The sequence below is a fragment of the Sabethes cyaneus genome, chromosome 1, assembly GCF_943734655.1.
Source record: "Sabethes cyaneus chromosome 1, idSabCyanKW18_F2, whole genome shotgun sequence".
Classification (NCBI taxonomy): domain Eukaryota; kingdom Metazoa; phylum Arthropoda; class Insecta; order Diptera; family Culicidae; genus Sabethes; species Sabethes cyaneus.
In genome coordinates, this window is record NC_071353.1 from 68,967,983 (window position 1) to 68,983,538 (window position 15,556).

Sequence of the window (15,556 nt, forward strand, 5' to 3'; positions counted from 1 at the left end):
CGATGGTAAAATGGCCATTTGGCTTCTAAATGACCTTATTTTATTTTCATCAGTCTTATTTAATCAAGCCGATGTGATTTGATGTGTCGCAAGATTGGTTATCCTAAAATACAAAAATGGCCCCAAAACCCGGGTACCGGATGTTCCGAGACCAATGCTGATGTAGCCATTTGCCTTCAAAATGTCTTTATTATACTTTCAATAGTCTTACGTTATCAAGCTGATGTAATTTGACGTGTCGCAAGATAAATCATCCTAAAATTCAAAATTGTCCTCAAAAACCGGGTACCGGATGTTCCAGAACCAATAAGGATATGGCCGCTTGAGTCCAAAATACTACCATTGCACTTCCATTAATCTTATTTTTTCAAGCCAATGTGATTTGATGTGCCGCAAAATGAATTATCTCAAAATATAAAAATGTCCCCCGGGACCCGGTAGTGGGTGTTCCGGAACCGACGCAGAAGTGGCCATCAGTCAACAAATATTCCCCAACATACCTTGGGTGCTAGTCTTTGGCCATATCTTTCAAACGAGGTAAAAAAACGAAATTCGGATTGAAAATGGATGAATGAGAGCAATTTCAAAACTTGGGTCGTTTTCGACCCTTAATGCATAATATGTAACTTTTTTCTAATGCATTAGGAAGGTTAATGGACCCTTTGTGGCACTCTTCTCTTGCTTCTTTCGTTTACGTCAAAGAAGGAAAGCAAAACTGTGCGAAATATAACAAAACTATTGCCTTCCTTCTTTTGCGTAAACGAAAGAAAGAGCAACACTGCCGTACAGGAGAAGAGTGCCCAGTTTTGATGTATGCAGAGTTGTCAAAAAGATTGGTCACATATTACGAACACAATTTATAGCGTCCGCCATTATAGCGCGTAAAAAGCTGGATAGGATAACAACCGTGTCCGTTATAGGAATTCATGTGTTTTTTATGGACAGGGTCCACTAATGGTGAGAATTTTTGCGTTGGTAACCTTATAATGGACCCTCGCTTGTTGAAAAAGTCAACATTACGGCACAGACAAACAGACATGACTCTTGGAAGAAAAATCAATAAAAATTATCGTACCTCAAATTTAGCCTGAACACTAGCACCATCTATGATCGACATTCCCAAATATCAAATAGCAATATGGGTATCCCTCGAAGTAGCAAGTATTTTTTATGGGGGATTCCCCTTCTTTCGTCAAAAAGCGCCACTTTGACCAAAACGGAGACATTCCCAACTAAGCACAAATTTGAAATGACGGTTTAATCGGTACGATGAATGGAAAACGAGTGTTATGTCTGTTTGTCTGTGATTACGGCTTAAGTAAACGAATGCAACTAAATGTTATAAACTAAAATGTGTAACATGTTTAGTTCTTCCCGAGGGGCAAGACACTTCATTATATTATCATATATTAAATATATTTGGCCCTATTAAAGCCCTATAAATGCATAACTTGTAACGGGGCGGGATGGGTTTTGGGGCAGGGAGCAATCACAACCTTCACTTAAGCGCCAGGCAAGTAGGATCTTGCCGTGAAGGAGCGTGTTTCGTAAATCAATCCCGGTCCGGCTAGGTTACCTCAGGGCAGGTCGTTCAAACGTCTGACTAAAACTTACGGACAAAAAGCTGACTAACTTAACATCGGGTGGATCGTACGGCCGAACAAACAAGGGCAAAAAGGGCAACCATCGGCTAGTGTAGTAGCCCTTAGGCGTCCTACACCAACTTACCGGGGGCTAACTCGCGAACCGATTTGGGGGGAGAGCTCATTCGGGGACGAACACTTTCCGAGGGCACATGAATAACGGAAAACACCGTTTTGTCGTTTAGTTGGCCTTCATTACACAAGCTATCTTATTCTAGGGGTTAGTTTCGTGGGGGGTATCTTACTGCATGCTGCTCTCGTTTTCTCCTACGGCGTACGTTCAGAGCCGCCGGCTGCTGATTTCAGCGGTTCCTCAAACCGCCTGCTGGTGAATCGGATTGGCTGCGGTGATGGACACAACGTGGTGAGTTGGTCGGAAGTTTACGTTGGGACTCCGACAACCGTCAGATATCACACAGTGTGTGGTGTATAGGGCCACGAACAACCGGTAGCGGTTTCTTGTGTGGTGAGTACGGCAATGGTTTGTTTCTCGGTGATCAATACATCCGATCGGTGGTGTATAGGGCCACGGACGGTCGCAACTGCGTGCGACGTGGGGAACACAATTCCACTCGGCTGGCTTCGTGGGAAATCGGTAGCCCATTGATGGTCGAAAACGTGGGGAGGCCGACTGACGATGGTCCGGCTCTTCGGCCCTAGGATTAGACCTCCGTTTGAAGGAGGGTACTTCAAACGGGATAACACGAGTGTTAGTATTTTTGTACCTAGAGTTTGTTGGTTTTTTTCCATACAAGAACTTTTTAACATTTACCTGTACATTTACTGTTTCGTGTCACTATCCACTCTAACTTTACGCTATCGTCTATATCGGTTCCTAACCTATAACCCGATTGTCATTTAATCCTTTTTATACATTTTAATTATTTTTCTTTTTTTACTAACCGTGCTTTTAAAACTTTCCACTTTCTATTGTCTGTACTTTTCTGTCTTTTACTTTACTTTACACTCATTATCTTTATTTTTCGTACTTGTCTGAACGGTTTGTCCGTGTGAACTCTCTAGTGGTTGTCTTCGTAATGGCTCTTTTTCCAGATTTTTGTGCCTGTCAAGTACAGGACTTCACGACGGGACCTACGATTCAGCTTCGGCTAGTTTCGCCAGGTTCCATCCGGTGGGCATTAGCAGGGTTTACTTTCGCGGTACCCTAACCCTTTTTCGGGGATAACGACATGTAACGCGAACAGGCTTTAAGTGAAGGTTGTGTGTGGGATTGGACAATAGGGTTTGTTACCTTATTTATTTTGTAACCTCGTTACAAACTTTATAGGGCTTTAGGTTATATTATGGGTGGGAAAGGTAAGTTAAGGTTGAACAAATATTTCCATCCAGCTTTTTACGCGCTATAATGATGGCCGCTATAAATTGTGTTCGTAATATGCGAACAATCTTTTTGACAACTCTGCATACATCAAATCTGGCACTTTTCTCTTGCAACACTACCGTGCTCTTTCTTTCGTTTACGCCAAAGAAGGAGAGCAAAAATGTGCGAAATGTAAACAAAACTGTTGCTCTCCTTCTTTTGCGTAAACGAAAGAAAGAGCAACACTGCCGTACATGAGAAGAGTGACCAGTTTTGATGGATGCAGAGTTGTCAAAAAGATTGTTCGAATATTACGAACACAATTTATAGCGTCCGCCATTAGAGCGCGTAAAAAGCTGGATAGGGAAAAGTAATATATTTTCAACAGTGTCTTGCCCCTCGGTTCTTCCTGTTCCTTGTTATTGCTGTTGCAGTTGAAAACCGTAATAATCGACGTGCGACATTCGGTTTTATTCTTGTTATGTGTATCGCAACTACGTCGCAGGTGGTGCGCTGTATAGCGCATCAATGTGCGAACACAGCGCACCACGTGCGACGTAGTTGCGACACGCAGAACAAGAATTAAACCGAATGTCGCACGTCAATTATTACGGTTCTCAACTGCAACAACAATATTTATCCTCAGAAATAAGAAGTACAAACTATTGTGCTTTGCAAGAAATCTTTTCATTCTGGGAAAGTTCATAGCAAGCTGTCAAAATAATTCTGTATTGAGCGAAGCTGACGAATTTTCGTTAATTGAATATCGATATTTTTCACATATCGATACGTATATTCAGCTGAGAGCATAATCAGCAAAAATACTCGCATCACGTGACGATCTGCATTTTACATTTGTTTTATAACACTCCGTTTGACTTGTTTTATAACGTGTTAACATTTACAAAGCTGTTATATGCATCCGTACCAGTTGTATCGATACATTATCGCCCAATGCTCGCCAAATATTGAAGGATGTGCTTTTGTCCAGAGCTGCCATACAAATAGATTAATTTCTGTTGTTTAGATATCTGCAACCCCATTCCGTACTTCTTAAATTTTGTTACTATTTACACATATTTTTATACTTATGATATTCAATGAATTTATATAATACATATTTTTGAATGTAAGATGCTAAAAGACGTTTTTTTATGTAGTTTTAGTTGCTAAAGCATCAGTAACAATTGCACATAAAACCAAAAAATATTTGGCCACCTTTCCTTGTTCTCGTTGCGGTGATTGACGATGCGGGTTACCGCCGCAACAGGTTGAAAATTTATGTAAATAACCGCAATAATAAACGCTGAAATTGTACCCGAGGGTCCACTATAGGGAGAGGGTCCACTATTGGTAGATACACCCTATATAGATCATTTTGCGATGACGTCATTTTGCCGTCAAATGACACCACTTGGTGGTTTGTTTACATGTTTTTTGTCACATCCAGCGGTTTCGATTTGAAATTTCGTGAAGGATTACTGCATCAGGTGCTTTAAAATGCATGTAAGGTGCTTTCTCTTAAATAAAAACTATAATTTTTTATCATTATCTGCCGGAGAAAGATAGAAAACTCAATTCAAACTTTAACACCATGTAAACAAACCACCAAGTGCTGTCAAAAAAGTGTGGTTAGGAGCTCCCGTGTAATGATCTATAGTCTCTGTAAATTCGTATAGCCAGAATTTGCTGTGCATCAATTCTGAAAAAAACTTGGCAACTCTGGTAAAGTAACGCTCGATGACGTCTTGCATAACTAAAAGGTGCCAACTTGCCTTCACCTTCCTTCATGATTTAGTAGGAATTCGAACATCGAAGGAGCGTGATGGGTAGCTAGTCAGGAGAAAAGAGTAAAGAACATCGGCCTTTGTCCGCTATTTAGCGTTTGTTTTAAACACCACCACTTTTTCACCATTTTACGGCGACTTGCGCGAGTTTGGCGATCGTTTGATTTGAGTTTTGCTGACCAGATCAATCGCGAGTGTCTCAAAGTTTAATGGAGGCGGAAATTTAGTCGAAAATTGCAACTGCGAAGAAAAAGTCGCAAAAGGAAGTAAAAGGTCTTTTTCATCACGGCTAGCAGATTGTGAAGAAAAAGTGGAAGCGCTCACGTAAAGGAAAAGTTGGCTCGTGTGAGAGTATTGGTGTCAGCGGTCTCTCTCGTTCCAACGTATCGCTTTATTGTGCTAGTGTTTGTGGCATACAGCCGTTAGTTCGATTGTGTTAGGTTTGATTGAAACGGATCGGTGATTCCCTACTCATGAATCGGATGCAGTCATTTTGAATCCCGAAGATCACGCACTTGCTCGATTTCACCAGTAAAAAGGAAGACAGCTGACTTTGGTATTCTTCGCAAATATCAAAACACCGCAGTAGGGATATTTTTGGTTGGTGAATCTGTGGCAGTCTGTCTACAAAGTTTTCGGGATCACTCAGTGCGTCAATAGAGGCCTTTCCGTTTCACATTTGTAGTTGTGTGCTCTCCCAAAGGGAAAAGTACCAAGTGCATACAGAGGTGAAGTATACATACAAGCGAGAAAAAAGAAGCAACAAGCAAACGACAATGGTGGAAAGGATTCTGGAAGAAACATCTGATGCAAATATAGGTAAATAATAATCAAATCTGTTTACTGCTTTCATTACGAAATTAGGATGTTTTACGAAATTATGAGTAAGGCAATAATATGGAGTTATGCAAATGTCTGAATATTATAAGTAATACACACAATAACAAAAAAAAACTATTGAACACGTATCTCAAACTAATACGTATTACCTCGCATCCATTAGTTTGGTGAACGAAGACACGTATGCCCAGCTTGGACCAACCAAAATAATTAGACTTATGTATATTGAAATTTTGTTGTATTCAAAGAATAATAAACATGTGTGGCGTTTTTTCTTGTTTTACCCTACAAAAAAATTATTTTCAGTATTTTATGTAACATTCGCGTTTTTAGTAAAGTCGACGTGCTATGATATCATTGAATACGCTTCAATGCAATGCACGTCGACTTTACTAAAAACGTTTACATTGAACAAGTTCAATGAATATAAATATAGGGTACTACCACTTGCTTTAGCAGAACTTCCAATCACAGCAATGGGCCTACCATGACAAAAATTGTTCATATTCACTAGATCCTGTTTATGAAGGGCCAAAAAAGAATTGTTCGGTAAGCAACATCACTTGCACGTTGAGAATCGCGATGTTGAGAATCGCCTTCCAGGGCTAGATACAATGAGCCAATCGTTGAAAAACCCTCTTTATTTTGCAGAATGGCCTCTGCAAATGAAAAGAAGAGCCCGCTTGTTATAATATTATATGATGTGTTGTTAGCCGGACCAACGTTAACCTTAAAAAGTTGGCTGCCTGACTCTCTCTAAACCCACCACTTCAAACGAGTATCCTGATGATTCCCCCTTCCCAAAAAACGTGGCAAATTCATATATGCCAAAATCGAGTCCGTTTTTCGATATGAAACTCTACAACGCTCAGTTAAAAATCAGTTAAAAGGATCTGGGTGAATAGATGGGGAACTAGAGCTATATCCAGCACGTTTGAGTTAATTTTCTTCTGCATCTGTGTAAACTTTATTCAATAACTGAAAAACGAAAATTCGTCGGGAAAGTCGGTTTTTTTCAAGGAGTTGTGTGGCCACCCTGAACGTGTAAAAAATAAGTAATCTTGGAAAATCGAGTGAAATGCCTCATAAAACTTTGTTATTTTAAGGTGTGTTTATTCAGAATGTTAACCAGTAATGGGTGCCTCAGTGCTTCTATTTTTTACGGAGTATGTTGACTTAATAGTATGACCATATATGTACTACTAATTGCAGTTTGTAATTTATTCATAATTTCAACAGAGACAGGTTTACATAAAACTTTTACTCAAGTCAAGGAAGGTACATGAATTTAACTAAACAGATAAACGAATTTAACTATTGTAGGTATATACGTGATTGACGTTTGAAAAAAAAAAAAAAAAAATAAAAAAAAGATTTAAAAAGTTGCAAATTGCCAGTAATGTACTTAAAAACTGTATCCTGTTTTTGGTATCCATCGAATTGAACACTCGTCAACCAGATTAGCTGAAATTGTTGTAAACAGTATATCGTACCTGCACGAAATAACAAAACGTCCTATTTTAATTTCATCTGTTCTAAATTACTCTGCTAAAACTAACATATTTTGGCATAGCATAGTTGTGTGAGTTGCCTCCGTGAGTTACCCGCGATTGATCTAGATCAGCTGAGATTGCACAAAGCACCATCAGAATGATGCTTGGGAGTAGCAGATCATTCTCAGTGTGCATTTTCTGGTGATCTAATTCTTTGTGATGATCAATAGCAAAGCTGGCCACGCCCATGCGGGTCAATTTGGGAGGGGAAGGAATGTTAGTCCGACACTTGCTGCTACTAGAGACCGAAGAATCCTCTGCATCATCCACAAGTCTCACAGGAAGGAGTTGTTATTAGTAGAAAGGAATTGATCTGGATCCACCGAGGCAGGTGGTGCGATCACTGTCATTCGAGCTCGCGTACGATTTGAGGACGTTTTTGGTTACGTGGCCATTGCGAAACAGGTAGTGGAGATCCGACGTACCGATTTAGGAAGAAACTATGAGAAATCAGTTTACCGCACCGAAAGTTATGTGTTATCAACATATTTGATTCGTTCAAAATCGCGCGCGATCAGTTATTAAATACTGATAGACATTTGTTACTATGCACGAAAGCTGTCCTGACACAAACGGGTTTGTTTTGGCAATTAAATCGAAAACATTGACTGCGCGAGATACCTTTTGGCATCCTTCAATCATAGAACTTGCTTAAAAACTCTGATTACTTTATGAGGGAGCTGTATAAAAGCTATCAAGCTTTTGATATTTGATAAGCATATGATAGAAATAACGCGCGATGTTCCTAGGTAACCGATTTTACGATTAAAATGCACGTTTATAAGATTTCAATAAAACTTCCGGTTTGTAAACGCACCATTGTTAAGTGTGCTCAAATTAATTCATAATTGCGTTCTAAAACAACCGCTGTCGGCAAAATGCAACGAGCGAGACACGAAAGCAAACGATGCTAAATTACCATACGAAAAGATTCTCAGTATGTAAGCACCGGTTGTATGAGACTAACCTGGATATTCGGAAATTTTCGTGTAAAGCCAGTAATTAAGAAAAGTAAGACCAAAAATACAACTTTTTTATAAATGAACTATTAATGGTAATGGTACTACATAATGAACCATAGTTTGAAAATGTATACCGAGAAATATTATGTGGCTTGAAAACCTCGTGACAAATCTAAATTTATTATAGGTACCTGAAATTAAAAATCAGGCACAATGAAGGGTGGCAATAAAGTCCCTAAGTTGATAAGCATTTCCTCCTATCAACATTAATATGCAGAGATATAGCGCCCTGCACGCGTACTCTGATAAAACTAACATATTTTATCGACAATCTACGGAGCTAGTGCAACAATCCTACTGAATCGATCTAGCAGTACCGCCTAGCCGAGATTCGAACATACGACGACTGGCTTGTTAGACCAGCATCGTACCTCGGAGCTAATAATAATACACTTAAGCGCCTTTTTACACGAAGGATACGTTTCACGTAAATAAAAGCGGCGTAAAAGTAATCTGCGTATATTTCATATTCGCGTAAAAAACCCGCGTAAATGACAAAATTCGTATGAAGACATTGGGTTTAATTAAACTGACCAGACGTCCTGGATTTGACGGGACGGTCCAAATTTAAAAGATTTGTCAGAGATGACCAAGTGTCCCGTCGTATTGGTTGATATCTTTCATCGTTCAGTTGATTGTTGAAATGCAGGGATATGTAATGCTACAGATAGGGCAGATTTTTTTTTGGCATTTATCAGTTTATTAACGTGTTGTTCTTTTAGATTACTGTGAAGTTCTATTTCAGTTCATTTCAGAACACTATAGGGTTAGGAAGGGTGTTTTCAGCCCATTATGCAATTGGTTCTGTTTTTTCGGCGTAGGCCTGTAGGTCTAATAAAAGAACAGATGGTTTTGATGTTTTTTTTAATAAAAACAAGTAGATTACTTACAACTTTGAGAAAAAATATAATATGTTAAAGTTGTACATCGGCAGAGAAACAGGCCGAAAATAGCCTCACGTACCCTACCTGTTATCTCTGTATTAAAATACAATTTAAATAATGTCGGCTTAATTCGTAAATCGAGACAAAAATATAAACTGAAATTGCTTTTTACGCGACTATTCTTACGCGAATTTAGGAATTTACGCAGATGTATTCAAAACGTGTAAAAATACTCACGTAGTTTTGAAATTTACAAGGTTTTTTCACGCATAATTTAGAATTTTTACGTGGTTTTTTACGCGAATTGCGAAATTTACGCAGCTTTTTTACACGAAATTAGGAATTTCCGCTCCTTTGATTTACGCGGAGCGTACTGTTCGCGTAAAAAGCGACTTGAGTTTACGTAAATTTTCTACTGCTTTTGTTGACGACGTAAATAAATCCGGTAAATGACCTTGCCAGTGAGCGGTTTGCAAAATACCGAACGTGACACTGAGGTACTAAAGAAAAAAAGTACTAAAATCGACAATTTACTAAAATATATGAAAACGTGAAAACATTCTCCTTTAAATATTATATTACCACGAGTTGGCAAACACGTGGCACAGGGACAAAAGGACAACCGTTTAATTGTTGAATTAAGCTTAGGTGGTATATTTGAATTTTATAAACAACTCAGCTCAATTTATTTTACATATCGATAATTATCGTTGTTATACTATACTAGTATTTTTCTTAAATTCAGTCTGTTTGAATGAACACGATTGCGACGTAATTTCCAAAGCAAAATAAAAACACCCATCCTCTGAGAAAAGACTCTTTCCATGTATAGGTTATTTTGCCGGGCGTTCCTGGTGGTGGTCTTGTTTATTACCTTAGCGAATGTGTAAACCACTACATGAGCAGTGGCCGATATTTAGACGCATAATAAAACAGTAAAAATATTGTCAAATTGCTACTGGCAGAAGCGGCGCGTCGACGAAGGGGGCACTTCAACGTCAAAGCAGTGCCATGTAAGACGTGTAAAACGCCCTAACCGGTTATAGCAGATGTGTTGATCCGCACGTCAAAATACTATGCGAACTGCTCTACCGCTTTGTTCACGTTTACCGAACTGTATATCACTCTTACGCGAATCATAAATGCCGGTATTTATCGGAACTCTTAAAACAGAAACGGAAGGGACAGTTATTATAATTACTGACGCTAATTGTGTTGAATTTTTGGGCAAAATTTATTCCAAGAACGACGTTCATTTGGTCGATCAATATTTGCTGAGTTTTTATCAACTGTAATCTATATTCAGTGTCCATATAATGGACTTATCATCGACATCCTGTTAAAAATACTGACAGATCTATAATTCTGGTTTTAGTTTTCAGAAGGTAACAGAAACAACCCTTTTGCATGCATTATGCGACCTTTTAAAAACTAATTTATTTATTTATTTATTTAGGCTTATACAAATTTGGAAAAAAGTTTATGTCCTGGTCTCGAAATATTGTTCAAGGGGGGGCAAGAACAAAATAATAACATTAAACGTTCAATAACTAAACAAAGGTGAAGAAACCAGTGTTTATTCTTCCACTTTAATACAAATTTAGTAGAAACAGTACAGTACTGTTTTGTGTACTGTACAGTACTGTGCACTGTACTGTTTGTATAGTACTTAAATTTTAGTTAAAACCGAACCAACCTTCAAAATTTTCCAATTCAAGCACATAAAGAAGCATTGTGGTAGAGATGAATCAGCTTGATAGTAATGAAGTGCCATAGCATCACCTTAAAGAGCCGCACGCGGGTAACTTGATCTGCACTTGTGTGTCACTCGGTGAGTTACCTAGTATTTTAGAATAATGCAAATCCGTGTCACTTACTAGTTCAGAACTCGGTAAACACGAAATAGTATCGGAATCTAATTATCTTGTAAAAATGGCAATTTAGTTCCCTACAACTTTTTTACTTGGAACGAATGCGCTGTGCTGCGAAGTCTGTCGATAAAGAAAGGTCAAGTTTTTTAGGACGTTTATACCCATAGCCTTGCTTTTTTTTTGCATCGACATTTTTTAAGAAAAAAATCTCTGAAGCTCCAAGATTTTGCTAATCATTGAAATGTTTGGAGAGATAAACCGTTACGACTGCCAGGCAATGAAAATGTTATTCCAATTTAACCCTCTACTAGTGCCCAAATTTTTGATTTGCTTGAAAATTTTTTAAAATGCTCATTTCGTGGCCAGAGTAATAGAAAAAATATTCTCTAATTACCAAATTTAGGAATAGTTTGATTATTTATAAAAATTCGTAACCCGCCAATTGGCTGGGTTGGGCACCTGGACGCAAAAAAGTTGCGAAATCAAATTTTTCGATTTAATTCGAGACATCCATTTCAGAACATCTATAACAGTGCTAGTATTTATGGAACTAGTTATAATGAGCTTCAACTGAAAATTTTTGGCCATATGGCCGATTCCAGGTCCCGGACAAGTTCCTTCGAAATCCGTTCCGTGCTTGAATCAGAAAAGAAGCCCCCCCCGAGCCCGGAACCGGTCAAACGTCATCTGAGAGATATGAGATGGTCGCCAATCGTTATTTTGTCAAGTGCTGATGTTTTTTGACATGCGACACGACATACTTTACTGATGGTGAAATGTCACACACGGTTCCGGATTTATCCCCCGGGATTTGGATGGCGCGCACCATGGCTCATAACTGCGGCAAAGTAACTGATATGTCCACAGTCGATGATATGTTTACGGAAATCAACAGATTTCAAACAAATTTTAAATATTTGGCAACTTTATCTAAAAAAGCCATGTCACGGTACCCCAAGGAACTCCGGAATAACTCCGGGACCATATGACATATGGCTATTATCTATAGCTATTATGAAAATAATAAATATTTTCGGAAAAATCCCCTAATTTGGAGAAAAAATATTTAAAGATAAAAAAGTTACGGCCATTTTAGTGAATTTTGCGGTGCTAAAAATGCAGTAGATCTTAGAGGGGTTAATCGAAGCGTCTAGCGGAGGAAAACTAGACTTGACTTCCAGCTTGAATGCATCATTGAATCTTCTTACCAGTAATATTGTCAGCGGTGACCATAGATCCCAAATATAAGCTCCTCAACCACTTCCAGCTCATCGTTGTCTATAGTCATTGTCCGTGTAAAGATCTGGTAAAATTTTAGAAAGGTGAACAACAACATTAGTAGCTGCTCCCAAGTCAGGATTGCCTACACCATAATATGCTTTGAAACTGTAACCATTGAAAAACCATTAGAGTCTGATAGAACATGATACTTAAATCCTCACTTATGTGATCTGTTTTATAAATTGGGGTTTTCATTTTTGTTGTACACATTTGTTCACTACAATCTTTTATCGACTGGTAATTCACTCAATTTGTTCATTAACACAAACTTATTAAGCGGAATAGATTAAAATTTGCGGTTAAAATAGTCTATGATAGATCCCTTTTTGAATAATTGTCTTGCTCATCAAGATTTTGTCGTTAAGCAGCAAAATTCGCCGGGTTTCATTGAATCTGGTTTTTGGTTATAGGGTTATGGTTTTCAAATACCATAAAATGCAAAAATGTTTTGTGATATAGCTATAAAGCGCTATATTGTAGATCGTCAGAAAGGCGCACTCAAAATTAGGTGATAAGTCCTATAAATTCCCCTTCCGTTTTAATGCCACTGCATGTTTGTGTATTTTTCAAGGCATATAAAAGAAGCCAACAAGGCCTATAACAATAATTTCTAGCTTAAACTCGAAAAAAATCAATAAATACAACGGATGACAACGTGTTGTGTCAAATTACCAAAAAAAAGTTGACGGTAATGCCCAACCCCGCCAATTGGCGGGGTCAGTTCCTGGATAAAAATCGACCAGTTCCTAAACTTTTTATCGCAAATTTCCTTTTTTACCATGAAGTACAACTTATCAACTACTCACCAATAATTTTTTTGTTCATTTATTCCAAGAAATAAGCAATTTACAACAATTTGAATTTCACTCTGCAGAGCAAAATAATTTTTTTCTCAGTTTTCGGACATTTTTCAAGTTTTGCACGAAATATCTGTTTCAAATTAACGTTAAAACAAACAAATCACTCGAATAGTTAGATTAGACTATAATGAGAAGGTATCAGTGGATACCAACATAAAATGAATAAGCATAGTTTAGTAGATTTATAACGATTTTCCTGAAGCCCGCCAATTGGCAGGGTTTAGAACTAGAGGGTTAATTCCAGTTTCGCACATTTCCAAAATCCATACTAAAACTCCATTTTTAAACCAAAAGAAGATAAAGCTCAGTAAAAAAGCAATATAACTTAACATGACTTGATTTGATGTTATGGTCGGGGCCACCACTGATCCCAATGATAATCACAACATGACAATAGTCAGAAAAGTTTCAAACAATTCAGTGACATCCTTTCTGCATGCATTCAATGCATGGTAAAACATTCTATAATGCTGATAAGTATATTTAATCCAACAAGTGCAATTGAAATACCCTCACCCCCATCTAAACTGTCCACATAGATGGCCCCAAAGGACAAAACCTTTATAAAATATTTGTAATGGTCTAACTTTGCAAGAAAATGATTGACATACTCGTTTTGTCAATTTGCTTGACGTTCCACATTCAAAAAGGTCTAAATACAGAATACTAAAGGTACCAGTACACTGTTTGCTTTATCGTCAAATTTTCTTCCTGTCAGAATTTGGGCAAATTTTGGTATTTGACAGACATATTTGTCTTGCCCAGTACACTGTTTGTCAAATTTGATGTCAAAAATTCGATCTGAGACGTTACCCGTGTTACAAAATCAAATAAATTTTGACATATTTTGTGGGGCCAGTACACTGTTTGCAAAACAGCATGAAATTCGTGAGATTATCAAATACATTCGGCCCGAAAATGTTTGCGCCAGCAGATTTCTGTGCAGATCAAACAGAGCAAATACGCAAAAAAAAGTACGCTCGCAAAGTGAGGCAATTCATTTAACAGGAAGCTGAAAGCCATTTTAATTTTTTTAAACACGTTTTAATACAGGCATTATTATTAATTCAAAATAATTAATACAAATTACTGCGGTATGAAAAAATGCAATTTATATACACTGAAGTCGCTTTTTACGAGATTTTTTACGCGACTATTTTCACGCGGTTTTCGGAATTTACGCGGTTTTTTTTACGCGGTTTTCGGAATTTAGGCGGTTTTCTGAATTTACGCGGATGTGGTCAAAACGTCTATTTTTACACGTAGTGTTGAAATCCACAGTTTTTTTACGCGAAATTTTGTTTTTTAAGCGGAATTTACGCGGTTTTTTTACCGCGGTTTTCGGAATTTACGCGGTTTTCAGAATTTACGCGGTTTTCGGAATTTACGCGGTTTTGATTTACGCGGGAGGTATCCTTCGCGTAAAAAGCGACTTGAGTGTAAATTCAATTTCTACATTTAGTGATGTCCGGTAATTTCTCGATTAATCGATTACAGCATGGAATAATCGAATAATTTGTAATCGAATACTGCCGACACGAGTAATTCATTAAGCGAATAGTTTAAATAAGATTAAAAAAATGAGAATAATCCCCATTAATCGTTCATAATCGAAAGATTAATCGAATAATTTAACGAAATATTCGAATATTTATAGTCGAATACTACTAGCTAGTGTTCGACATCGGAACGAAAATTGAAGTCCGGGTTCCGGGCCGGTCCGGTTAAAAGGCGGCACGAACTTTGTTATTCCGACTATAAAGACTAATGATCCGGTCCGATTTGGCTCTGCTCAGGTTCCGGAACCGGAACCGAGCCAAATCGGACCGAAATAAAGTCGGAATAAGAAAATTCGTGCCGATTTTTACCGGACCGGAACCCGGACCTCAATTTTCGTTCCGATGTCGAACACTACTACTAGCACGAATACTGAACTAATCGACCAGTGCCTACTCGATCGATTAATCGGCAATCGAATAATTAAAAATTTCGGACATCACTAATATCAATACCAATGTCAGCCGTGTCGCTGATATTGGTATTGGAATATCAGCCGAATTGACCATTTTACGAACCATAACAACATTGCTGATATTGATTTTGCTTCACAGCTCCCGGAAATACAGATATTTGTGCATGCATAAATTTGGGACCCTACCGTTTTCTCCGGAGTATTTAATTTTCTCAATCTAATCTTTTCAATAATTGCTTATTGCTATTTAATGTGGTTTTAACCAATTGGTCATTCACCAATTCTTTTAAATAACATAAATAGTTTATGGACTACTTTAAAATTCAGGAACATTAGTAGCGCCAGGAATCACAGCAACTGAAATAATTGATGGGTCCCAAATTTATGTATGCACAAATATCTGTATTTGTGGCAGCTCTGTTTTGCTTTCCCGTGGGGCATCTGCGGATTGTCAAAGTACCAGCACAGCACAGGGAAAGCGCAACATCGATATCAGCAAGTCAGCATGTCGCTTTGTCACGT

The 15,556-nt window shown here is 38.0% G+C and overlaps 1 protein-coding gene across 1 annotated transcript in view; it reads left to right on the forward strand.

Annotated features, from left to right (window-relative positions):
• Positions 1-4,778: 4,778 nt before the first annotated feature.
• Positions 4,779-15,556, forward strand: part of LOC128732841 (probable serine/threonine-protein kinase pXi) — a 49,562-nt gene continuing 38,784 nt past the window's right edge. Inside the window, exon 1 of the mRNA XM_053826245.1 lies at positions 4,779-5,570. Coding sequence (XP_053682220.1) covers positions 5,528-5,570 — 43 coding nt within the window. The 5' untranslated portion in view covers positions 4,779-5,527. The remainder of the gene's footprint in view (positions 5,571-15,556) is intronic.